The sequence below is a fragment of the Furipterus horrens genome, unplaced genomic scaffold (assembly GCF_987537825.1).
Source record: "Furipterus horrens unplaced genomic scaffold, mFurHor1.1.pri manual_scaffold_3, whole genome shotgun sequence".
NCBI classification, from domain to species: Eukaryota; Metazoa; Chordata; class Mammalia; order Chiroptera; family Furipteridae; genus Furipterus; species Furipterus horrens.
Window position 1 is genome coordinate 139,564,178 of NW_028327173.1, and position 22,777 is coordinate 139,586,954.

Below are 22,777 nucleotides of genomic sequence, written 5' to 3' on the forward strand. Positions count from 1 at the left end.
AAAAACAACATAAACAAGGTTAGGAGAAGAAAAAAAGAGACCTAAAAAATTGGTACACTTAAGAACTAGGACAATGCAGTTATGCAAAACAAAAGAAATTTATCTGAAAATGAAAACAAATGGTAATGGTACTAAGAGCAATACAGGAAGAATTTATTAAATGGTTTGTATGGTAACATCTTATTTAAACTGAAGGCCAAGAGAAGAGTGAGAAGCAAATTTAGGTTTAAGATAAATAGCAATACATAGTCAAGGAAAGATACTCAAATTTCCTACTAGATTGATATCCATTTAAATAAGATAATTCTTAAAAGATTAAAGAATAAAACATGCCCTTCTCATGAGTCACATTACTACGTTATTTCACCACTTGATGATACTGCGCTGACAAACATACTACAAATTTTAAACACAAAGCTAAAAAAACTGTCTGTATGGACTAGAAGTCAAGAGTATTTCAGTTTTTTTCTGCTTTGCTACTACCAGTTGGGAGGCCAAGATCTATCCAAATGACATTTAGTAGCACTTAGGATGAGAAAGGCAAAGAATCAGGGACCAAAACACAAAGAGGAGTAACAAAGAAGTTGTCACTGGGTTTCCATGAGTTCTGGGCATCTCAGGGTAAATTTGGATATTAAATTAGTTTGATATGCTCTCCTAGCTCTAGAAGTTAACTTTAAGAAGATTTTTCCAATTGCTGTCTCAAGTATTACAGTTTTGATAAAGCTGTAAATATCAAGAGAAAAAAATTCAAGTAACAAAAAAAAATCACATAAATAGAAAATATTCAACTTCTATGCAAATATTAAAATAAATCAGAATGGAAAATAACTTCAGAGCAAATCATGCTCTATAGTTAGAGATTATAAGAAAGAGCCATTGAAAAATATGTATTTAATCAAATCAGGGAGGATTCCAAATATAGTGCTTTAAGTTTACATAGTTCAATGTGCAAACTTTACACAATGGGGATGTTTCCCCTACTCTTTCTGGAGGTAAACTTTCAGAAGAGAATGGAAGGAATCCTAAACTTGTGGAAGGCATAAATTTGAATAGCAAATTCATTTTTCTAAGTCAAAATCCTGGGTAGGCTGCAAACAAAGAAATACTGTGGTCTTGTATATAATTTAAAAACATCTAAAAGACTGGCATCACCTCAACTGTCCAAATTTAACTTCTTATGACTATAAATAAGGGTCAACAAATATTTCATTTGCACATAGAGAAAAAAAGCTGCACATAGGCGTCTTTTTCAAATTTAACTAATTACAATAGGAATACAGACAGAAAAAAGTACACCAGCCTCAAAGATTAAGAGTTAATGGCTGATGAATTACGGTTTTAATTTTAGTTATGCTTTTAAATTTTTCCTAGCCCTGGCTAGTGTGGCTCGGTGGATTGAGTGCCGGCCTGAAAACCAAATGGTCGCCGGTTCGATTCCCGGTCAGGGCACGTGCCTGGATTGTGGGCCACATCCCCGGGTAGGGGCATTGTAAGAGGCAACTGACCAATCTCTCTCTTGCACATTGATGTTCCTCTCCCTTCCCCTCTCGCTAAAAAAAGTAAACAAAACCTTTAAAATTTTTTGTTTTCTAAATTTCAATGAATACATACTAAAATGAGAAAAATAATTTTTAATAACACATTTCAGTATCTATAGGCCGACCTACATTTTTTCTTAAAGATTTTATTTATTTACTTTTAGAGAGAGAGGAACGGAGGGAGAAAGAGAGGGAGAGAAACATCCATACCAGCCAGGGCTTGACAGAAAATTTTAAGTTTGCTTTCCAAATTGAAAGTAAAATTCTTGCAAAAAAAGCAATAGATAAGAAAGACACTTCCATTCAGCAAACTTTCAGGTACTCACCAAAGCTGTTTTAGGTGATGTGTTTAGACTTTTCAGTTCATTTACCCTATTCCTCTACTGATTTTTTTTTTTTCTGTAATGAATTTTATTGAATACACCAAAGACAATCCTTTATGAAAAAAACAAAATACAAAAAACTAAATTTGTATAAGCATGCATGTGTGACAAACCAGTGATCAGGCCTGCTGAGACCAAACCGGGGCAAACCCAGTTCAGACAACAGCCCACATGAAGGTGCTTTTATTCAATGCAAACAGACAGCAACAGTGGCAACAGAATGAGACCACAAATGCAACGTAACATTTTGTGACCTCTGACTAGGCTCTGACCAGTCTATCATTCTTTTCTTACCAGCCACATAAGACAAAGAACTCATCTGTTAATGTCAGAAACTTTAAAGATCTTAGTCCAGTTGGAAACAACTACAATGAAGAGACCTTTTTTCTAGCCAGCTATTTCCCCAATTCCAAGTTGTCTAGCAGGTTAATTTCAACATAATAGAAGGTGTCATCTGGCTGCACCATGCACTGGTGAAAGGGACAGGATTAATGTGGTTTGTGCTCAAGCTGCTGGGCCTCCTGACTGGTTGTGTCCTTCTCTGCACCTCGATCCTCAGTTTTCTTAGACTCGGTTATCTGAGGATAAAAGGGACCTACTGATTATACTACATGTATACAATTTATAAGTTAAACAAACTTACACTAAGAAATTTCTCTGTTAGCCATCTAAAACGTTTGGAAATTATTACCGTAGATTAGAGAATATATTTTGCTAGTTGAGCTGAGTATCAAGGCTGGAGCCAATAGACAGAATGATAATATAAGTTGTTTATTAAAACATCTATCCCATAAACAGTGTTGTATAAATTTTGCTCCAATTTCAGGCCAACTGTGTTTTTTTTTCTTTGCAGACATTTAAAATCGTTAGAGTAGGATAGGTCATATGTTAATACCTCACTCCCTTTATCCTGAATTTTCCTCATGACCTCTGACCTTCTTGCTCTGGTCTCTGACCTCTCTCACTCATTTTTTGCTTTTCTCACCCTCTGTGCAACCTTCTACAGACAATGGCAAGCTTCCCTTCATGGCGATGCTTCGGAATCTGTGCAACCTGCTGCGGGTTGGGATCAGTGCCCACCACCACGAGCTTGTACTGCAGAGACTCCAGCAACCGGTATTTGTGAGGGGTGGGGAGCTGGGTGGCCTGGCCACTCGAAGTGGGTGTGGAGATGCTGGGGAAGGTCATGGCTGCCAAGCTATTTCCATGTGGGCTGAAAACAGGTATGGAGATACAGATAGGTTGGAGAAGATAGGTTCCGGGGTTCACCAATCCTTTGAGAAATTAGAGTATAAGAACTTCCTTTTTTATTTTCTGAGATCAGTGACTTACTAGAAGGAGGCACTTCTGTAATTTAACTGACTTTAGAGGAAGTCTGATATAAAACAAAGACAGCTCCTTCTGTTACTTCCTCTCCTTTCTTCTTTACCTCTTCTCATACTTTCACATAATGCTTTTCTTTTTAATCTTCTCCTTTCTCTGTATCTCTTCTCTAATATTCATTTTGTCTTCCCTCACCTTCCCACAAATCTAGAGTGACTGTGTCAAGTTCCTGGTCACTAAGGCCCCTAATGACCCTCATGCTCATGGCCCCTCTCTTGCCTTACAGAAGTCTGTAATCCACAGTCGGCAATTTCCATTCAGATTCCTTAATGCCCATGATTCCATCAATAAGCTTGAGGCTCAACTACAGACTAAAGGTATTACCTCTCTTCTTCCAACTGCAGTTTGTCTTCATCTCTGAGAATAGATGAGGCAGCAGCACTGGTATTTTTCAGCCTCTTGCTTTCCAGTCTCAGGGTGTGAGGTGGGCAGAGGTCAGATGCTTACGAGTCCCAAAGGTTGGAACACAAGGCTGGTACTGATGGGAGAACAAGATGAGGGAATAGAAACTGCCTGACTCAAATACTTACCTGTTGCCACACAGCATTGCCATTTCCTTCCAACACACAACTGATGAAGCGTATAATGATTAGAAACTCAAGAAATATCCGGAGGCGTATCTATGACAAGAAGCTCTTCGACCTAAATTGTCGGAAACTTCGGACAGCAATGATGATGCCTGTGTTGTATGAGCAACTTAAGCGGAAGAAACTGGAAATACATAGGACCAGGTGTGTGTGTGTGTGTGTTTGTGTTATCTGAAAGCAAAGGGTGGGCAATAAAGGTACCCTGGCAAGCCATGGAAGTCATCTGGGAACCCCAGCTGTTATTCTGGAAAGACGTGCTTGCCAGTCATCCCAGTGGCTTAGACTTGCCTGGTTTCAGTCGTCTCTTGCACAGCAAAACTTGTCTTTAACATTGTCCTCTAGAGAGATCATGAAACCAACTTTATGTTTGGGCTTCTGCTGTATTCTTTGTGATTGTTTCTTTGGTTTCCATGGTTCTGTGAGTCTGTGTTGCGTCTCCCTTTCTCTTTGTGCATGCTAGTGTCTTCTCTGTTTCTGTTCTGGTTCATGGTTTTCTTTCTTTTCCTTCTCTGTGATATCTGTTGGTTTTTGTTTCTCTTTCTCTCTATATTTTCTGATCTATTCACTTTCCTTTTTCTTTTAACACATATATAGTTATCATCAAGCCGGCTCAAACACAGACATGAGACCTGCCCTAAGTCCCAGCACCTTGTCCTTTCAGATGCTTCAGCAGTATCTTTACTCATTTTCATTCAAGGCAAAGGCAGAGATCATCTAACCTTTTGGTAAAACTCAGTGGTCAGGAATATCCTGAATCAGTGACCAGTGAACACAGTTCATTAAGAATCAAGCTTAGTGTATAGTCCAAACAGTATACCTTTGTTGGCCATTAAGGTAGCCACTAGCCACATGTGGCTTTTGAACACTGGAAATGTGGCTTGTCGGAACTGAGATGTGCTAGCTTTTGAGGACAGTATGAAAAAAGGATGTAAGAGATCTCATTAATAATTTTTGTATTAATTACATGTTGAAATGAAAATATTTTTATGTATTAGGTTAAATGTAGTATTAAATTAATTTCTTGTTTCTTTTACTTGTTTTTAAAGTATATTTTATTGATTATATTGTTACAATAGTTCCAATTATTTCCCCTTTCCTCCCCTCCGCCCAGCACACCCCCTCCTCCAGCAATCCCCCCTCCCAAGTCCATGTCCATGGGTAGTACATACAAGTTCTCCCGCTTCACCCGTTCATATATTCTTCTTCTTTTAAAAAAAATATAATTAATTAATTATTTTAACAATAAAAAATAACAATCCCTTCCTCTCAGACTTAAGACCCTTTATAATCTTATAAAGGACAATGGGCGAAGGTCTTGAGCTCCTCTGGCTGCTTCAGGCTGGACATGGTCATTGTCCTACCTACGCATGGGTCCAGAAATTTCTAATAAGAGTGCGGGTGTGGAGGGGAGGGTGGCCTTCCCACATGGGGAAGGATTGTGCAGCCCCAGGTCAGTTGGCTGTCCCGGGATAACACTGTGCTTGCTGTATTCTGGGGGCAACAGATTTGGCAACAGGGTTAGAAGGCATTATTCAATCCATAACCACTAGATGACAAAAGGCAGGGATTAATTTTTCAATGTCCCACATTAGGGGAAAAAGGGGCTTCTTTGGAGGAAGGTGTGTCAGGCACATCTCACCTGTCCAAAACGCTTTTGCCCATTATACTTAGTTTGGGTTGAGGGAAATATTTTAGGTTTCCCCCTCTCAGACCTCTGGGCCCTTTCTGTCTAAGCCATTAGGACAGAAAAGAGAAACCAGTTTTAAAGTGAAGCCCACAGACCACCCCATTCTTCACCAACCCAGCCATTTAGTTCAGCCAAACCATTGAGTCTCAGAGGCAGCGCTGCAGACAGGATTAAGTGAGGCCTATATGTACAATCACTCAGGTATTGAGATCATAGGCTTATGCCCTTTGAAAACAGAAAACACATGTTAATTTCTGTAACAGAACCCACAAACAAGTCTCTAAATCTGTAAGACTGTCTTATTGGAAAGACATCCAGTTGCAAGGCATTTGACATTCTTCTTGCCTGTAAATTAAACATCTTTGATGATACCACATAGTTTAACTTTCAAATGAAAACATTTTAAATGAAAAGAAACTTTAAAGATGGTTAGCTGCACTACTTTATAGTCTACCACTGAGCATTGTGATTTAACTTGAATCACGATTTGTCGCCCTAAGATTATCCTTCTTGTCATTAAAGGGACCACATTAAGTCCAGTTTTAATTTATCCTGTTCATTTGCATAAACACAACAAGAGCAGCAAATGATCACATATGATCTTTAGTTCTGCTTTGCTGCAACTTAACGCAAGGAATATTTAGGGTGACCTTCAGTCTGCCCTTCAGGGCACAGAGGCAGAGCCACATACCTGGCATTCAGCCTTGCCTGTAAATACCTGTCTTTTCCAAGTCCTTCTGGTTTTCTATTGTGCCTTAAGGTCCCTTCTAGCCATCTTTCAGGAAAGCAACCTTCATTCCTTCCCTGGGAAGATTGCCATGGACCGCACCACCAACCAAGGTACCAGGCCTTTTATCTTGTGGGCTTTTATTACCTTCGAAAGTCAATCCCAGTTCCTCAGGGCTTTTTGGTAACAACCAGAGCCCAAGCATGTCTCCTTTAGGCATGACATTCCAGTCAAAGTCTTGGTTTTTTTTACTTTTTTTAATGTGCCTACTAGAAAATTTTAAACTACATGTGTGTATAATTTTAATCTAATTTCATTAATTGCAATTTAATGTCATTGGACAGTACTGGTACAAACTACCAGATTCCATAGATTAAAAAATTATGAAAAAATTTAAACATGCATACAAGAAATGAGAATAGTTTAATGGACTCCTATAAAACTGTTGGCCATATTCAGTGATTATCTGCCTTTTATCACACTTTATTTCTTGAGTGCTTTCTTCTTTTTCTTTTTCCTTTTTTGGATATGTTTTCAAGAACAAATGTCAAATAATATGACACATTTTATTTCGCCCCTCCATACTTCTCATGTGTCTGTCTGTCTGTCTCTTTTTAAAAATTTTTACCTGAGGATAGTTTTTATTGGTTTTAGAGAGAGTAAGGGGTTAGAGAGAGAGAGAGAAGCATTGATGTGAGAGAGAAACACCGATCAGGGATTGGTTGCCTCCCATATGCAAACCCATAACCTAGGTATGTGCCCTGACTGGGAATTGAACTCATGACCTTTCGATGTATGGGACTGACGCTCCAACCAACTGATCCACCTGGCCAGTGCTCTTGTGTCTCTTAAAGCAGACATTTATATAATCAGAATGTCATTAATATACTTAACAAAACTGAAAAAATTTCTTGGTATTATTTATTATCTAGTCCATATTAAAAACTTTTATTGTCTCAAAAATATTATTTCACAGTTTTATTTAAATCAGGATCCAAACAAGGCATACACATTACATTTGGTTATTTAGTCTCTTAAATTTCTTTTAATCTTTGAATTGTTTTTATTCTATTGACTTGCTGTAGAAACCAGGTTCAGAGGCCCCGCAGAATGTCCCATGTGTTAGATATGTCTACTTCATCATGATTTCATCTAACTTGTTCTCCTATGGCATGCACCCTGGCCATGAACTCCAAATGCTTAAATAATTCAGATTTAACTTTTTTTTTCTTACAAGAATATCTCCTAAGTAATTCTTTGTACACTGTGAGTAAGACCATCAGACTTTTTTGCTTCCTAATAGGATCCATGATCCGGAGTCACAAAATGTCTGGTGTCCCAGTCATAGTGATGCTAAGATTGATTAATGCTCTTAGATGATGATAGCCTGATCTTGCCACTATAGAGTTAATGGTTCATCCCTTGATGATCTTTGCCTGAACCAGTTGGTTCATTAGCAGTTGTAGGTAGGAGGTTTATGTCATTCCTTGTATTTATTAGCTGGAAATCTAAAAAGAACCTCCCTCATTAACTAAATGTATTTAATTCTCTGTAATAGAGATTGTATTGGAAAGATGGAATGAATGCTCAATTTCTTCCTCTGTAACTGCTAGTTTTCAGAGTAAGGAAGTAGTATTTATTCTTTAAAACGCAATTTAAAAATATGTAGCAGTTAAATCTTGCCTCATGAAGCAAGTATGACAAGTGATTTCAGAGAGTGGATCTACAGATGACTTCTCTCCTGCCATGGGAATGGATTTGGAGAGGCCTGTAGAATGCCAGCCAAGGGAAGCTCTGGCCAAGTCTTCTCTACTGGCCATGGAGGCTGGCTGTGGAAGGTGGGGGGTGGGGAAGACATACTGCTTGACTGGCCAGTTCTCATCTTCCCATCTACCTTAAAGTGACAAGCAGAGTCTTTCTGTCTGTGCCCCTCTTGCCCGCAGACAGTGGAAATATGACGGTGAGATGCTGGCTCGGTATCGACAGGCCCTGGAGACAGCCGTGAACCTCTCTGTGAAGCATAGCCTGCCCCCGCTGTCAGGCCGCACCCTCTTGGTCTATCTGATAGATGCTGATGCAGACAAACTCTGTCCCAAGAGCAACCCACAAGGGGTAAAAAAATTTCAAAAATGGGGCATTGATAGGATGCTGGGACCCTCAGAAATATCTTGTTCACTGACTTGGTTCTCACAAGCAAGCATGCATAAGCAAGCAAGTGACTGAAACAAAGGACTTGCATTTGCTTTCCAGTGTCAGACCTTGGTCCCTGGGGGCAATTCCTAGAATGTGGTCTCAAGCCTGTTCATGGATTATAACATTTCCCAATTTGGCTGATACATAATCTTCCCTAAATTTCTATCACTCAAATACTCACTTTTACCTTCCTACATTTGAGTGCTGGGTCTGGGCAGGGATCCTGGCCTCTTTTCCACCTCCCTCCCCACAGCTCATCCTGAGGGCTGCTGAAAGGAGTCCCCTCCCAACTGGGGGTTTTGTCCCTTCCCTCAAGCAATGGAGGTGTTTGGCCTTCAGGGCTGGATAGACAAGAGAGTAGATTTGACAGCAAGGAAGTCTTATTTCACCCTGATGCTTATCCGTCAGCCCCCCCTGAACTATGTGTTGCTGTTGATTGGAATGATGATTGGACGGGCGGAGCACGCAGATCTCTTGCTGTGTGCGGGAAATGCTCTGAAAACTGCTGTGATTAAGGCAGGAGATGGTATCCTGAAGACTGCCGTGGAACTCCAGGCTCAAGTCCAGGTCAGCCTCCCACTCCCACTGTGCAAAAGTATGTGAATGGGCACAGGCCTGGGAACAGTCTGCATAGTCCAGAATGGCTTGGATATGCACAGTTCTGAAGGTCTCCCAGGAAACCGCATAACATGAGGCTTTTTTCTTCAGGAGTTAGATGGAAATGGTGAATGGTTCGCGCATACTTTGGGGAAGCACCTGCTGTCTCTGGCTGCCCGGAGGGTTCCTGTGAGTACTGCCCAGTCCCTGAAAAACCCTCCCTTCCCTCACATTTTTCTCCACAACTGATGTATCTCATTCCTCAAAGCTGACCTTTCAAACCATGTACAGTACCCAGATCGGCTTGCGGCTGGCTGAAACCCCCTTGCAAGTGTTATGCTGGTAAATACTTAACAACCAGTAATCTGGGAAAATAAGTCTTGGTTAGTAGTATTTGCTCATTTATACGGTGTAAATACTCCTTCCATGGTTGATTTCAAGATGTCAGTGAAGTCAGAGTTGGGAAGAGATGCTAAGTATCACACCATTGTGTGATCTTTCCACAATACAGATAAAGCGCATGTAAGTAAGATCGAGACTAGATAATGGTAAGATGCAATAAAACAATTAGGAAGTGATGAGTTTTTATTTATTACCTTTGTTTTTAACATAATCTACTTAATTGTAAGTTCATACTGTTAGGTCCAACAGGGTGAGAGGAGAAACAACAGAACAGGCAATGAGTTTAAAAGGTTTATTTGGCCAGCTGCAAGCAGGCAGGCGGGCTGAGATTAAAGCAGTGTCAGCCCTGAACAATAACAAGGCAGGGGTTTTTAAAGGGGCATGGGGTCCAGTGGGGGAGTTGGTTAGGAGTGGGGGGGTTGGTTCTGAGAACAGAGGAGTTGCTAAATTCCTGTCTGCAGAAAAGGGTACCTTTGAAGGACATGGGCAGTAGCTGGCGCCAGCAGTTACTGCAGGGGCAGCAGATTTATTGGGGGCTAACTAAAATTTGACCTGAATTCCAGGAACCCAGGTCTTATGCCTAAGACACACAATTTAATAGTGGCCGTGTTTAACAACTGGCTCACAAAATTTCTAAATATTTGGCAGTCAGCTCTTGGGAGCCTGAATGAGCCAGCCACTGCACACCAGTGCCCCTTCCGTAACCTCTGCTTTTGTGCCCCCCAGCTCAGGGTGTAATGGCTGCCTGGCCCTAAGTGCTCTCAGGAAGGATAGTTTTCTTCCTGCTCATAATTCTCCTAATTCCCCCAGTTCTCAGAGATCTCCTGATATCCTGAGCTCTTTAGCCTGTCTTCTGTTCCTTTGTCCCCTGGTCTCAGCCCCTCCCCCTTTTATCTTACAGGTGGACAGGGTCATCGTCTTTGGCACGTCTGTGAGGGGGAAACTGATAGAAGAGGCCAAACGGTTTTTCTGGCAGCATGTGAATTCCAAGTGCCTCTTTGTGGGTGTTCACCTACACAAGACATGGTACATGTAAGGATGCTCACACTCATTGATTGCTCAGTGCCAGAAGATAATGACCCATATTTCATCTGTACCTTACTAAAGTTTGGAACTCTTCCACTCGTCAGGCACCTCCAAAGTTCTGCCTCTTAATGTCTGTTGCGCTTTAGGCACGAGAAACTTCTCTGAAGTTTTCAGCCTAGCTCATACTCCCTTGTGAGGGTCCACCCTAGCCCCAGCCTGGCACATAACCCTATTAAAAGTGCAGAGGTGGAGTGTCTATCCTACGGTGTCAGAGGGCAGTGACTGTGTTCCTGGCACTGTTGCTGACAGGTAGTGGATTCTTCTTCCTTTGCCAGATTTCCAGAATTGAATCCCAATGATGTGACACTTGCAGGCTGTACTGACGGGATACTGAAGTGAGTACAGGATGGGCACTGAAGGGGTTGGGGGTTTCTTAGACCATTTTTTGGTGATATCTGTGGTCTATACTCCATTTATTTATTTGTTTTTCAAGGAAGATAGTGGTGTATTTCTCTTTTATAGCTGTCCTGGCATAGAAGCAACACTGTGTTACAGAGACCCAGGCACCTTCTGTCTTATTGCTCCACCATTTTCAAATACTCTGCTTCCACCTCATGGTACAAACTGCTCCAGCTCCAGCCATCATTTTTGAATTATATCTAGTAGGAAAGAAGGAAAGGGGATGTGGGAGATTGCACTGTTCGTTTTTAAGTGCACAACTCAAGAATTGGTCACATCACTTCTATTTGTTCCATTCTTGATCCAGAGGAAATCCCATGCTAAAGTTATGTGTTTATGCCAAATTTACAGAAATATTTTTACTTTTCCTTTTTTTCCTCCATGCTTAGCCTTCTCATTTACATGTTTTCTTCCCTATCTTCTCTTTGCATGCCATCCATTGCACCAGCTTTTGTTAGTAAGCCTCATGCAATTCCTCCTTCTTCAGGGAGTTTTCAAGGCTGGTACAAAGCTGATCAAGCCTAGACTAGGATGGCTTCATTTTTGTATTTTTGCCCAGCCCAGTTTCCCCTCTCTCAACAGAAAGCCTGTGATAACCATGTATAACAGAAGGGACTAGAACTAGGTTTTTCTCTTTTCCTTCATTCTTGTGGTTCTGCATCCTCATTTATTTTAAGTCTATAATCACTGCCTTTGATCCTCTTTTTACGGAGCTCCAGTTAACTGGGGAATCTAACTTATCCATATCTTTGTCCCTTGTCCCCTTAGAAGACCTTACTGATTCTGACTGGTATTCTGTTTTTTTTTTTTTGTCACTAATTATTTCAGGTTCATTGCAGAGCGTGGGGCTTCCCGTCTTCTAGACCATGTGGGCCAAATAGACAAAATATTCAAGATCCCACCTCCCCCAGGGAAGACAGGGGCCCTGTCTCTCCGGCCACTGGAAGTGAATACTCCAAGCCCCTTGTCTTCTACTTCCCAGCCTGGGTCAGTCTATGTTTCTGTGCCTTTGTGAATTCAAAGGGGCTGCCTTTAATACCTGAAGAAACTCAGGAAACCGAAATTCTGGCTGTTGAGATGCTGCTTGCTCTATTCCCTGAAGCGTGCCTCTGCTTTCCCAGGCAGGGTTTCTCTAACACAGGAAATTGTCAGATTGTGAGCATGCCCCTTTCTATGTCAGGGAAAGGGACTCAGAATGTGAGGTGGGCAGCATACAGCCAGGGCTCTGGCAGCGAGCTTAGGAGCATGGGCTCTGATTTTGCCAAATAGTAGCTTGAATCTTGGGCTGCTAGTTGCTTCATTTTTTAAGCTGTGGTTTCTTGATCAGTGCACCAGCGATAATGATTGTTCTTATCTCACAGTGTTGTCATGAGCCTTCCCTGGGCAGATAGTAAGTGCATCATAATTATTACCAGGCAAAGGAGGGGCGCATGAGAAATGTCAAGTGGGGTTTAATGTCCAGGGCTCTGCAGCTGGGGCTACAAACAGCTTATTCTCTGGAGGCCTGATGGATATCCTCCTGCTGTCTACTGTACCTAGCTCGTGCTCGCGCTGAAGGGTGATCACAGCCTTGTCTGTGGGGTTGGGTTGTGGAGCTGATCCCTTGATTAAGGCCAGCTCTCTTTTTACCCCCAGGTGGCGCAGCATCCGGCTTTTCATTTCCTCCACTTTCCGGGACATGCACGGGGAGCGGGACCTGCTGTTGAGGTCCGTGCTACCAGCATTGCAGGCCCGAGCGGCCCCCCACCGCATCAGTCTTCATGCCATCGACTTGCGCTGGGGCATCACTGAGGAGGAGACCCGTAGGAACAGGTGTGGGGACCACAGAGAAGAAGGGCTGGGTGAGGGGCTGGAGTGGTGGAATTGAGGTGAGCAGCCTTGGGGCTGCAAGGATGCCTGAGGGCTGAGAACAGTGGATTGCTCCTTGGGTGCTAACAAGAGCAGCCTACCTTCATGCTGCTCAGTTGTGAGCCAGGGCCCTGGCTCCCCATTTGTGCCTGTGTTCCCTGATATGATGCTCCATAACCATGCCTGCAGACAACTGGAAGTGTGCCTCGGAGAGGTGGAGAATTCACAGCTGTTTGTGGGGATTCTGGGCTCCCGCTATGGCTACGTGCCCCCCACCTACAACCTCCCTGACCATCCTCACTTCCGCTGGGTAAGGCAGACAAGGTTGGAGCAGGGTCTGGGGAGGAAGCAAAGGTTGGGGCAGGAGTGGGGAGAGGCCATGGTTTGCCAAGAACCCTGGGACTATGCACAGGCAGGTCCTTGAGACTTGAAGTGAAACGCAGGCAGAAGGTTCTATGAGTGACCAGGTCTGAGATGAGGGGATTCCTTTGAGCAGTGCCTCTGGGTGGACAAGGGGTGCTAAGTTCAGAGGGCAGGTCTGTTTAGGTTTTGCCATCAGGTGGATTTGGGTTCTGTTCCCTGCATTCATTGTGTGGCTTTGTGGGAAATAGCTCATCCTCATCTCCCCCATATACTAATGAGATACAGTGACATCTACATTGCAGGGTTATTCTGATAATTAGAAATCTATAAAAAATTTTCAAATAATGAGCATTCAATAAATGTTAGCTGTTAGCTATATTTTATTGGCTAGTGTCTGGCGGGAGGGAGGAACATTACTAAGATGAAGGAGCTCTGGGTCTTGGCAGGTCTCAAGGGAGGGGCCAGCGTGAGGTAGAACTGAACCCACCTGTTCTCTGCCCTCTCCCTCAGGCCCAGCAGTACCCTTCAGGTCGCTCTGTGACAGAGATGGAGGTAATGCAGTTCCTGAATCGTGGCCTCCGCCTACAGTCCTCTGCCCAAGCGCTCATCTACTTCCGGGATTCCAGCTTCCTCGGGTACCTTCTTTGGGCTCCAGTCCTTGATCTCCACAGAAGGCCAGACAGGCTCAGTGACCATGTCTTTTATTCCCATAGTCAGAGTAGAGGAAGGGGATCTAGAAGAGAGAAACAGGGCTCAGAGGGCTTGCCTTTGCAGCACCAGATCAGCCTGGAAGCTGGGAGGTCTCCTCTTGAGGAGTTTCAGGGAATCACAATCAGGCCTGATGGCTGGGGATGGAGAGAGGCTGGAGTCTGAGTCTAGTAGCATTCTTGGGGTTTCTTGGGTGGTCAGCTCCGTGCCAGATGCCTGGAAACCTGACTTTATTCCTGAGTCTGAAGAAGCTGTACGTCGGATCTCAGAACTGAAGAGCTGCCTGAACAAACAGAAAAGGGTTACCTGTCGCAGGTGAGCTGGGAAGAAAGAGAGCCCCTGCACAGACAGATGTGGTGCGAGGGTCTCTGTGCTGATTCTGCTTGTGTTTGCTTTGCCCATAGCTACTTCTGTGAATGGGGGGGTGTGGCAGCTGGCCGGCCCTATGTCAGGGGCCTGGAGGAGTTTGGGCAGTTGGTCCTGCAGGATGTGTGGAATATGATCCAGAAGATTTACCTACAGGTCTGTGGGATCACTGGTGGCCTGGGAAGTGGAGTAGGGGTGGAGGGACAGGGTGGTCTGGATACTCTTGGTTGGGAAGGGGAGCTCTGTGAGTTTTAGCCCTGGGGTCCTGAGGAGCATGGAAACATAGTTGCTGTCCCCTGTGCCCTCAGCCTGGAGCCCAGCTGGAGCAGCCAGAGTCCGTCCCAGAGGATGGCTTGGTCCAGGCCGCCTTTCAGCAGCTGCAGAGCCCTCCGAGTCCTGCCCAACCTCGCCTTCTTCAGGACACAGTGCAGCAGCTGCTGCTGCACCAGGGGAGGCTGAGCTTGGTGACTGGGCAGTCAGGACAGGGCAAGACCGCTTTCCTGGTACAGAGTCTCAGAGGCCTGGGCAGGAAGGAGGGAGGGCTGTGTGGGCTAAGGAGGGCTGAGAATGTGGGGCCAGGGAGCTTGTGCATGTAAAATATGGCCCTGTTTTCTGTTCCCTTCCTATACAGGCATCCCTTGTGTCAGCTTTGCAGGTTCCCAATGGAGCCAAGGTGGCCCCTTTAGTCTTCTTCCACTTCTCAGGAGCCCGCCCTGACCAGGGTCTTGCCCTTACCCTACTTAGACGCCTCTGTGCCTATCTACATAGCCAACTGCAAGAGCTGGGTGCCCTCCCCTGTACCTACCGGTGTGTATCTTCCCTATTAGCCTTGCCTTGTTGATGCTGCATGACGCCATCCCTGCGTCTCCCTCTCTGGCTGACACTAGTCCTTCCCCTCCACATAACAGGGGACTGGTGTGGGAGCTAAAGCAGAGGCTGCTGCCCAAGGCTGCTCAGTCCCTGAAATCTGGCCAGAGTCTGGTGCTGATCATTGATGGGGCTGACAGGTTGGTGGACCAGCATGGGCAGCTGATTTCAGACTGGATCCCAAAGACCCTTCCCCGGGTGAGTGTGAGTAGGTTGGGTTGGGATGCAACAAGGAGAAAAGGTGCCTCTCCAACTTTGTTCTCTTTTTCCTCCTACCTCCATAATATTTTGCCCAAATATCATAGCGGGTGCACCTGGTGCTGAGTGTGTCTAGTGATGCAAGCCTGAGGGAGACCCTTGAGCAGAACCAAGGTGCCCACGTGGTGGCCCTGGGGCCCCTGGAGCCATCTGCCCGGGCCCGGCTGGTGAGAGAGGAGCTCGCTCTGTATGGGAAGCGCCTGGAGGAGTCGCCTTTTAACAATCAGGTTGGACTGAGGCCAGGGCTGGTGGGTGTGTGGGGTGAATCTGGGAGCCGTGAGGACTGGGGTGCTGAGGCAGCTACCTACCCCACACAGACTGGCTGCTTCTTCATCTTTTCAGGAACTCTATGCCAGGGGAAGTTATTAATAAGATAGATTCCCCAGCCTTTTCCCCTGGTGAATGGCCTCTGCAGGGCCCATCTGGATCAGGGGAGGAGTGAAGCTGTAGTTATTAGGTGGGGTGGACTGAGCTATGGGCAATTCCCAGGAAAAGGACTGGCTGGGCAGAGCAGATAGGGAAGAGGCAGCTCTTCCCCGAGGCGATGCTGTGGTTGCTGGGGGTCCTCAGAGGATGAGCTGCCTTGCAGTGGGCTTTGTCCTGGGCTGGAGAGCAGGGGGTGGGCAGCTGGCTCCGTGCAGGCTCTCTGGTACCCATGCTGAGTCCTCTGAGTCTCATCAGATGCAACTGCTGCTGGTGAAGCGGGGGTCAGCCCTGCCACTCTACCTGCGCTTGGTCACTGATCACCTGAGGCTCTTCACGCTCTATGAGCAGGTTGGTTGAGGATATAAATCCCAACTCCTCATCTTCTAACTCCTAATCCCACCTCTCATCTCCATTCGGCTTCTTTCATTCCCATTCCTCTCCTTCTCCCGCCCTCACCCGTTGCCACCTGTGATCCCCCTTTCCCCATCCTCACCTCGCTCCCAGCCCTGCTTTTCTCCCACCTGTTTTTCTTTCCTTTTCACCCCTTCCCACAGTTTCTCCTGCTGCCCCACCCCTCCCCGCAACCAAAGCTGCCTCCCCACCCCCCACTGACTGAAGCCTGTCTCCTCTCCCAGGTGTCTGAGAGACTCCGGACCCTGCCCGCCAGTGTCCCCCTGCTGCTGCAGCACATCCTGGGCACCCTGGAGCAAGAGCATGGTCCTGATGTCCTTTCCCAAGCCCTGGCCACCCTTGAGGTCACACGTAGTGGTCAGTGCTTGGGGAGAATTGGGAGGCTGAGGGCTCAGAGGTTGGGTGACCTTGGTTCAGCTGGGGTCTCCGTGAGCAGTGCAAGGAGGGACTAGGTGTCCTGGGGATGGATACCCTGTGTGGTTTGGGGAGAGCCTCAGAGAGCTTGCATATTTAGGTCTTACTGTGGACCAGCTGCATGGAGTGCTGAGTGCATGGCAGTTTCTTCCCAGAGGGACCAAGACCTGGGAAGAAGCCGTGGCTGCTGGTAACAGTGGAGACCCCTACCCCATGGGCCCGTTTGCCTACCTCATCCAGAGTCTGCGCAGGTACAGATGACCCCAGCTGACCTGTGTCTTCTTATATTTGAACCAGGGCCTCATGTGATCTTTTCCTCACTTCATCCTTCCCTCTGCATAGTCACTGACACCCATCTCCCAGACCCTGAATGGCTCCCACTCACCTTACCACTATGTAAGATGGGAATGGGAGCCCACAGCTGTGCCAGGATGCTCACTGATGGGCTGCCTCCCTCTCTTCTCCTTCCTTCTCTCCCTCACATGAGGACAGTTTGCTAGGGGAGGGCCCCCTGGAGCGGCCTGGTTCCCGGCTCTGCCTCCCTGATGGACCCCTAAGGACAGCAGTTAAGTGTCGATATGGGAAGAGGCTGGAGCTGGAGTGCACAGCACACATCCTCCTAGCGGGTAACTACACTCAGCGCCCAAAGGCCAGGACCACCCACCAGGTCTTCCTATTCACTGGCCTCCTCTCCTGCCACCTCAGTGGGTGGGTGGTTTGCTATAGCCTGAGGGATGTGATCTCTGAAAATGCTTCATGGCTGACCTCATCTCAGTGATTGTACCTGTGACCTATACCTCCAGCTCAGCTCTGGAAGACCTGTGACCCTGATGCCTCAGGCACCTTCCGAAGTTGCCCACCTGAGGCTCTGGAAGACCTGCCTTACCACCTGGTTGGTCCCCACATCCCACACGTCCCTTCTCCCAAGCAACTATTTTGACTGTTTTGGGATCCCTCTCTCCCTTGATGAGCCCCGTGAACCCTGCCATTACCCTTCTCAAGCTCCCTCTACCTTTCTCCTTTTGGTTTTCTTGCCCTCTTCTGTCAGGTCCTTTGTCCCAGCTCCTAGGTCTAGGTCCCCACTGCACAGGCGGGTCTGAGACTAGATTGTCCCTCCTCACCAGCCTCTTCACAGCCCTAACGAATCCACTCTGGCCCTCTCAGCTCCAGAGCGGGAACCATGGCTTTCTCGCAAAGTTTCTCACCAGTCTCCACGTGGTGGCTGCACACCTGGAACAGGGTCTGATCTCTCGGCTTCTGGAAGCCCATGCCCTCTATGGTGAGATGAGTCACTGCGTGGCTTCTTCTTTGAGATATGGAGTTTCTGGGTGGATTTGTGGTGGCCTGCTCAGAGGGAGCTGTAATCGAAAGAATAATCCAATTTCCATTCCTAGTGGGAAACTCCAAGAGGATCAGCAAGTCTCAGAAGACTATTTGCCTAGATCTCTTAGATTAGAAGTTCTCAAAATATATCGTGGGCATAAAATTACCTGGGAAACTTGTTCAAATTGAAGAGCTCTGGGTCCAGATTCTGGTTACCTAGGTATGGAGTGGGGCCCAGAGATTCATACTTTTAACAGATGTTCCTGATGCCCCAGAGGGCCACACCTGGAGGCTTACCATTTCAGAGAGACATACAATTGTAGTTGGTGCAGGGGCTCCTGGGGGTCCAGGCTGGCTCCCCAGTGACCCTTGTATCTGTTCTGCAGCTTCTTCAATCCCTGAAGAGGAACCAAAGCTTCCTGAGGCTGACATTGCTGTATTTCACACCTTCCTGAAGCAACAGGCTCCCATCCTGGGTCAGTACCCCCCGCTCCTGCCCCAACAGGCAGCCAACCAACCTCCAGACTCACCTCTTTGCCACCAGGCGCCCCAGCTCTCCCAGCGATGGCACCTCCAGCGCATGCTGCGATGGCTTAATAAACCCCACACCATGGGGGGCCAACAAAGGTGAGATCCTTAATCCTGGACTCTGGGAGGCTCACCAAAGAGCAAGCTGCAGCCCTTTCTGAAAGTGAAGAATAAAGGAGAGATCAGATAATAGAGAAGGGGATTCAGGCATAGAAATGCAGAAATGAATTCCTCTTTGCTTTCTTACCCTCATTCCTCATTTCCTCCCTTCTCTCCTCTCTTTCTCTAGCTCCAGCCTGTCCCTGGCAGTTGCCTCATCCCCCACAGCTGTGGCCTTCTCCCCCAGTGGGCAAAGAGCTGCTGTGGGCACTGCCAATGGGACAGTTTACCTGTTGGATCTGAGAACCTGGCAGGTATGATACTCAAGATGGGGCAGTTAAACTTCAGAAAAGCCTCACAGACTGCCCTGAGGCCCTAGACAGGCCAAGCCCCCCTGCTGTCACCCTGTTTTGATTCGGCCACTTTACTTCCCTCACATCAGATCAAAAGGGCTTGGCCAAAAATCAATCACACAGCAAATACTTGCCACATACCTTCCTTTTAAGGCACTGTTTTTAAGAATTATAAGGAACACAGGGCTTAGGACATTATCTTTGCCTACCAAGTGGTTAGTTTTGTTGAAAGGGAAGACATAGCAGGTGAAAAGGAACCAAAACAGCTGTGTCTCACAGATCAGAGCTGAGTGAGTTATAGTGACCATAGGATATAGAACAAAGAAGGGTCTTCCAGTTTGAGTGAGGAGGAAGGAGCCTGAGCAAAGACATGGGCAGGGGTGGGGGGAGAAGGTTTCCTATAAATTGCTGGGAACAATTGCAGCAGAGGGTACTTAAAGGCTGGAAAGGTGGGTCTCTCATTTTTCTACCCATATCATACCTCCCATATATATATATGTACACATGTAACTTCATTCCCTACTCAGACCCATCAAAGTCTTCTGTGACTTGGGGGTATGTATGGGATTTGGAGTGGAGGACAAGGTATGGCCCCACTTGGACCTGAGCTTGGCCTAGGTCTGGAGTGGGACCCACAGCTTTGTACTTTTAACAGATGTTACTAATGTGGGGCCAGAGAGCCACACTTTAAGACTTATGCAGAGAATGTGGAAAGCCAGGGATTCCAGCCTTTCTTGCCATGACCTTCTTTTTTGGTGGGGCTAGGAGTGGCTGGACATGGGGAGGCCAAGGGAGGTTTCTGAGCATGCCTCCCTGCTCACTGTCACAGGAGGAGAAGTCTGTGGTGAGTGGCTGTGATGGGGTCTCTTCTTGTTCGTTCCTCTCGGACAATACCCTCTTTCTTACTGCCTTTGACGGGCTCCTCGAACTCTGGGACCTGCAGCATGGTTGTCGGTAAGGGGTCTCCCATGTCTTAGAGTGAGCACCCTTCCTGTTTGTGGGAAGCCCGGGGAGAGGGGAATGAGGGGAAGCCTGTGGCCAGAGGGCCCAGGGGCCTGACTCAGTCTCCTTGGAATAGGGTGCTCCAGACGAAGGCTCACAAGTACCAAATTACTGGCTGTTGCCTGAGCCCGGACCACCGGCTGCTGGCCACTGTGTGCCTAGGGGGATGCCTAAAGGTATGCCTGGGGTCTGGTAGTCACAGTTGTCCTAAGCGCAAAGTCAGCCTGGGAGGTTGTTCTGTCAGTGTGGCAGAGGCTGCTGACTGCTTTACCTGCTGAGGGTGGGGAACTGGACAAGGTAGTCCCTGCAGCTGTGGCTCAGGCATCTGTCTTCACCTCATTCCTCCTCTTCTCTCTCCTCTAGCTATGGGACACAGTCCGCGGGCAGCTAGCCTTCCAGCACACCTCTCCTAAGCCCGTGAATTGTGTTGCTTTTCACCCAGAGGGGCAGGTAATAGCCATAGGAAGCTGGGCTGGCAGCTTCAGCTTCTTCCAGGTGGACGGACTCAAAGTCACCAAGGTGAGAAGGTCCTGGGGGAGGAACACAGAAGGGTAGCGTGGAAGGTGGGGAATGGTGGACATCCATGTTGTGTCACTTTGGGTTGTGTTGAGAGCAGGCCCTGACATTTCCATTTCTACCTGCCTGTGTAGGAACTGGGAGCTCCAGGAGCTGCTGTCCGTACCTTGGCCTTCAATGTGCCTGGGCGGGTTGTGGCTGTGGGCCGGCTGGACGGGATGGTGGAGTTGTGGGCTTGGCAGGAGGGGGCACGGCTGGCTGCCTTCCCTGCCCACCATGGTTCTGTGGCAGCTGCCCTTTTCCTGCATGCTGGGTGCCAGTTGCTGACTACTGGAGAGGATGGCAAGGTCAGGTTACAGGGGGCTGGTGGTGGGTTACAGGGAGGGAATATCTGGGTGAGGATGGGCCTTTTTCAGGGGACTGTAGAGATAGCTTGGCTAGTGTGAGCTTCAAGAAGGGCGTGGGTGTATGCGTGGACACCTCTCAGAAGAGTGTCTGGGGGAGGGGCTTGAACAGGGTAGCTGTAACTCGGGTGGAAGTGGAGTGTCTTTAAGCCCTTTTATTGTGTTTTAGGTTCAGGTGTGGTCTGGGTCTCTGGGTCGGCCCAATGGGTGCCTAGGTTCCCCTTCTCTCTCTCCTGCCCTCTCTGTGGCTCTCAGCCCAGATGGTGATCGCGTGGCTGTTGGTTACCGAGCTGATGGCATCAGGATCTACAAAATATCTTCAGGTACAAAGGGAGAAAGGTGGGGTGTTTGAGCCTTTGGAAAGAGGCCCCCCCTTTCCAAGTGTCTGTCTCTCACTTGTTTTCTCTCATTCTCCAGGTTCCCAGGGGGCTCAGTGCCAAGCACTAGATGTTGCAGTGTCTGCACTGGCCTGGCTAAGCCCTGAGGTATTGGTGAGTGGTGCAGAAGATGGGGCCCTGCAGGGCTGGGTACTCAAGGAAGGCTCCCTTCAGTCCCTCTGGCACCTGTCCAGATACCAGAAGCCTGTGCTGGGGCTGGCTACCTCTGAGGAACTCTTGGCTTCTGCCTCAGGTATTGCTGCGCCGTGGACAGGGTTATCAATCATTGGAAATACATTCATAAAAATGTTTTTTCAACTTTTAAAAATTCATTTGTCTTGCACAATCAGTTTATACTGTTTCTTCATGTTCCCTAGTCCTGATTCTGGAACCTTTTTGTAATTCTTATGGTCCTTTGAGTTTCTGCCCAGTGGGAGAATTTTCTGTGTAAAGAGATGGGTTTCCCTCAGGAGGTGAGAGAGATGTGGAGGTGAAAATGCAGAGTGACCTCCGTCCCCTCTAGGTAGAAAGCTTGGGCAGAGGAAGGTCTGGAAGTGCGGAGGGAGTTAGAGAGAGACAGCTGCAGAGCAGTGCTGGGAGTGCCTGGCATCCTGTCCTGTGACTCAAATGATGACTGACCCTTGGCCAGGGCCTCTGTACAGCCTGTGACTCACTGCTACCCTCCCTTGGAGCTGTGCCCTCAGATATATCTTCAACCCCCACGATTGCCTTTGTCTTTGGCCTCTAGGCCTGTCTTGCTTCCTCTTTCAGGGAATTTTGCTCTCTCCCTATTTCCAATGCAGAGGATTTCACAGTGCGGCTGTGGCCAAGGCAGTTGCTGACACTGCCACAAAAGGCCGAAGACTTTCCCTGTGGCACTGAACTCCGGGGACATACAGGCCCCGTAAACTGCTGTAGCTTCAGCACTGATGGAGGCAGCCTGGCCACTGGGGGCAGGGATCAGGTGAGCCACAGAAGGATGCAACCCCTGGGCCCTGCTCTCCCTGGGTCCCCATCCCCTCTGGTTCCTGCATTCTTCAACAGCCCGGTTGCTTCCCCTGGCCTCTTGATTTGCCCACCCTCCCTTCTGTGATGCTCCCTCTTTCCTTGAAACTTCCTGCCTCTAATGGCCCTGGTGTTCCTGTCTCCCTCCCATGGTCCTAACTCCTCCATCTTTTGGGAACTGTCCAGAGTCTCCTGTGCTGGGATGTGAGGACACCCACAGCCCCTGTTCTGATTTGCTCCTTCTCTGCCTGCCACCGTGACTGGGTCACTGGCTGTGCCTGGACCAAAGACAACCTACTGGTGAGTGAAGAGTAGGAGTGGTGCAAAGCTCGCTCAACAGGGTTCTTAGGGGAGGACAACACCCCCCCCCGCCCCCCCCCCCCCGCAACCCGGTCCTTTTCTGGCATCCGTTTATGATGGTAATAGCTAACATTTATCGAGAAGTTAGTGTGTGCCAGGCATTGCCTCTTTACATATATTGTCTCATTTAATCTTTAAAAGGCCCTATAAAGTAGATACTACTC

General features: G+C 47.2%; 1 protein-coding gene across 1 annotated transcript in view; it reads left to right on the forward strand.

Moving 5' to 3' along the window:
• TEP1 (telomerase associated protein 1) overlaps nucleotides 1-22,777 on the forward strand; it is a 40,763-nt gene that overhangs the window by 12,440 nt on the left and 5,546 nt on the right. The window contains exons 10-43 of the mRNA XM_090270367.1: nucleotides 2,931-3,040; nucleotides 3,534-3,624; nucleotides 3,852-4,038; nucleotides 8,252-8,420; nucleotides 8,910-9,068; nucleotides 9,210-9,287; nucleotides 10,402-10,532; nucleotides 10,862-10,921; nucleotides 11,814-11,972; nucleotides 12,621-12,797; nucleotides 13,023-13,143; nucleotides 13,707-13,831; nucleotides 14,106-14,219; nucleotides 14,309-14,426; nucleotides 14,579-14,773; nucleotides 14,902-15,077; nucleotides 15,179-15,335; nucleotides 15,443-15,622; nucleotides 16,077-16,169; nucleotides 16,457-16,589; nucleotides 16,747-16,897; nucleotides 17,139-17,272; nucleotides 17,450-17,538; nucleotides 17,811-17,925; nucleotides 18,356-18,596; nucleotides 18,787-18,910; nucleotides 19,779-19,903; nucleotides 20,028-20,127; nucleotides 20,315-20,470; nucleotides 20,602-20,814; nucleotides 21,041-21,194; nucleotides 21,289-21,501; nucleotides 22,052-22,212; nucleotides 22,440-22,553. Of these exons, the coding sequence (XP_090126493.1) occupies nucleotides 2,931-3,040; nucleotides 3,534-3,624; nucleotides 3,852-4,038; nucleotides 8,252-8,420; nucleotides 8,910-9,068; nucleotides 9,210-9,287; nucleotides 10,402-10,532; nucleotides 10,862-10,921; nucleotides 11,814-11,972; nucleotides 12,621-12,797; nucleotides 13,023-13,143; nucleotides 13,707-13,831; nucleotides 14,106-14,219; nucleotides 14,309-14,426; nucleotides 14,579-14,773; nucleotides 14,902-15,077; nucleotides 15,179-15,335; nucleotides 15,443-15,622; nucleotides 16,077-16,169; nucleotides 16,457-16,589; nucleotides 16,747-16,897; nucleotides 17,139-17,272; nucleotides 17,450-17,538; nucleotides 17,811-17,925; nucleotides 18,356-18,596; nucleotides 18,787-18,910; nucleotides 19,779-19,903; nucleotides 20,028-20,127; nucleotides 20,315-20,470; nucleotides 20,602-20,814; nucleotides 21,041-21,194; nucleotides 21,289-21,501; nucleotides 22,052-22,212; nucleotides 22,440-22,553 (4,823 nt within the window). The remainder of the gene's footprint in view (nucleotides 1-2,930; nucleotides 3,041-3,533; nucleotides 3,625-3,851; nucleotides 4,039-8,251; nucleotides 8,421-8,909; nucleotides 9,069-9,209; nucleotides 9,288-10,401; nucleotides 10,533-10,861; nucleotides 10,922-11,813; nucleotides 11,973-12,620; nucleotides 12,798-13,022; nucleotides 13,144-13,706; nucleotides 13,832-14,105; nucleotides 14,220-14,308; nucleotides 14,427-14,578; nucleotides 14,774-14,901; nucleotides 15,078-15,178; nucleotides 15,336-15,442; nucleotides 15,623-16,076; nucleotides 16,170-16,456; nucleotides 16,590-16,746; nucleotides 16,898-17,138; nucleotides 17,273-17,449; nucleotides 17,539-17,810; nucleotides 17,926-18,355; nucleotides 18,597-18,786; nucleotides 18,911-19,778; nucleotides 19,904-20,027; nucleotides 20,128-20,314; nucleotides 20,471-20,601; nucleotides 20,815-21,040; nucleotides 21,195-21,288; nucleotides 21,502-22,051; nucleotides 22,213-22,439; nucleotides 22,554-22,777) is intronic.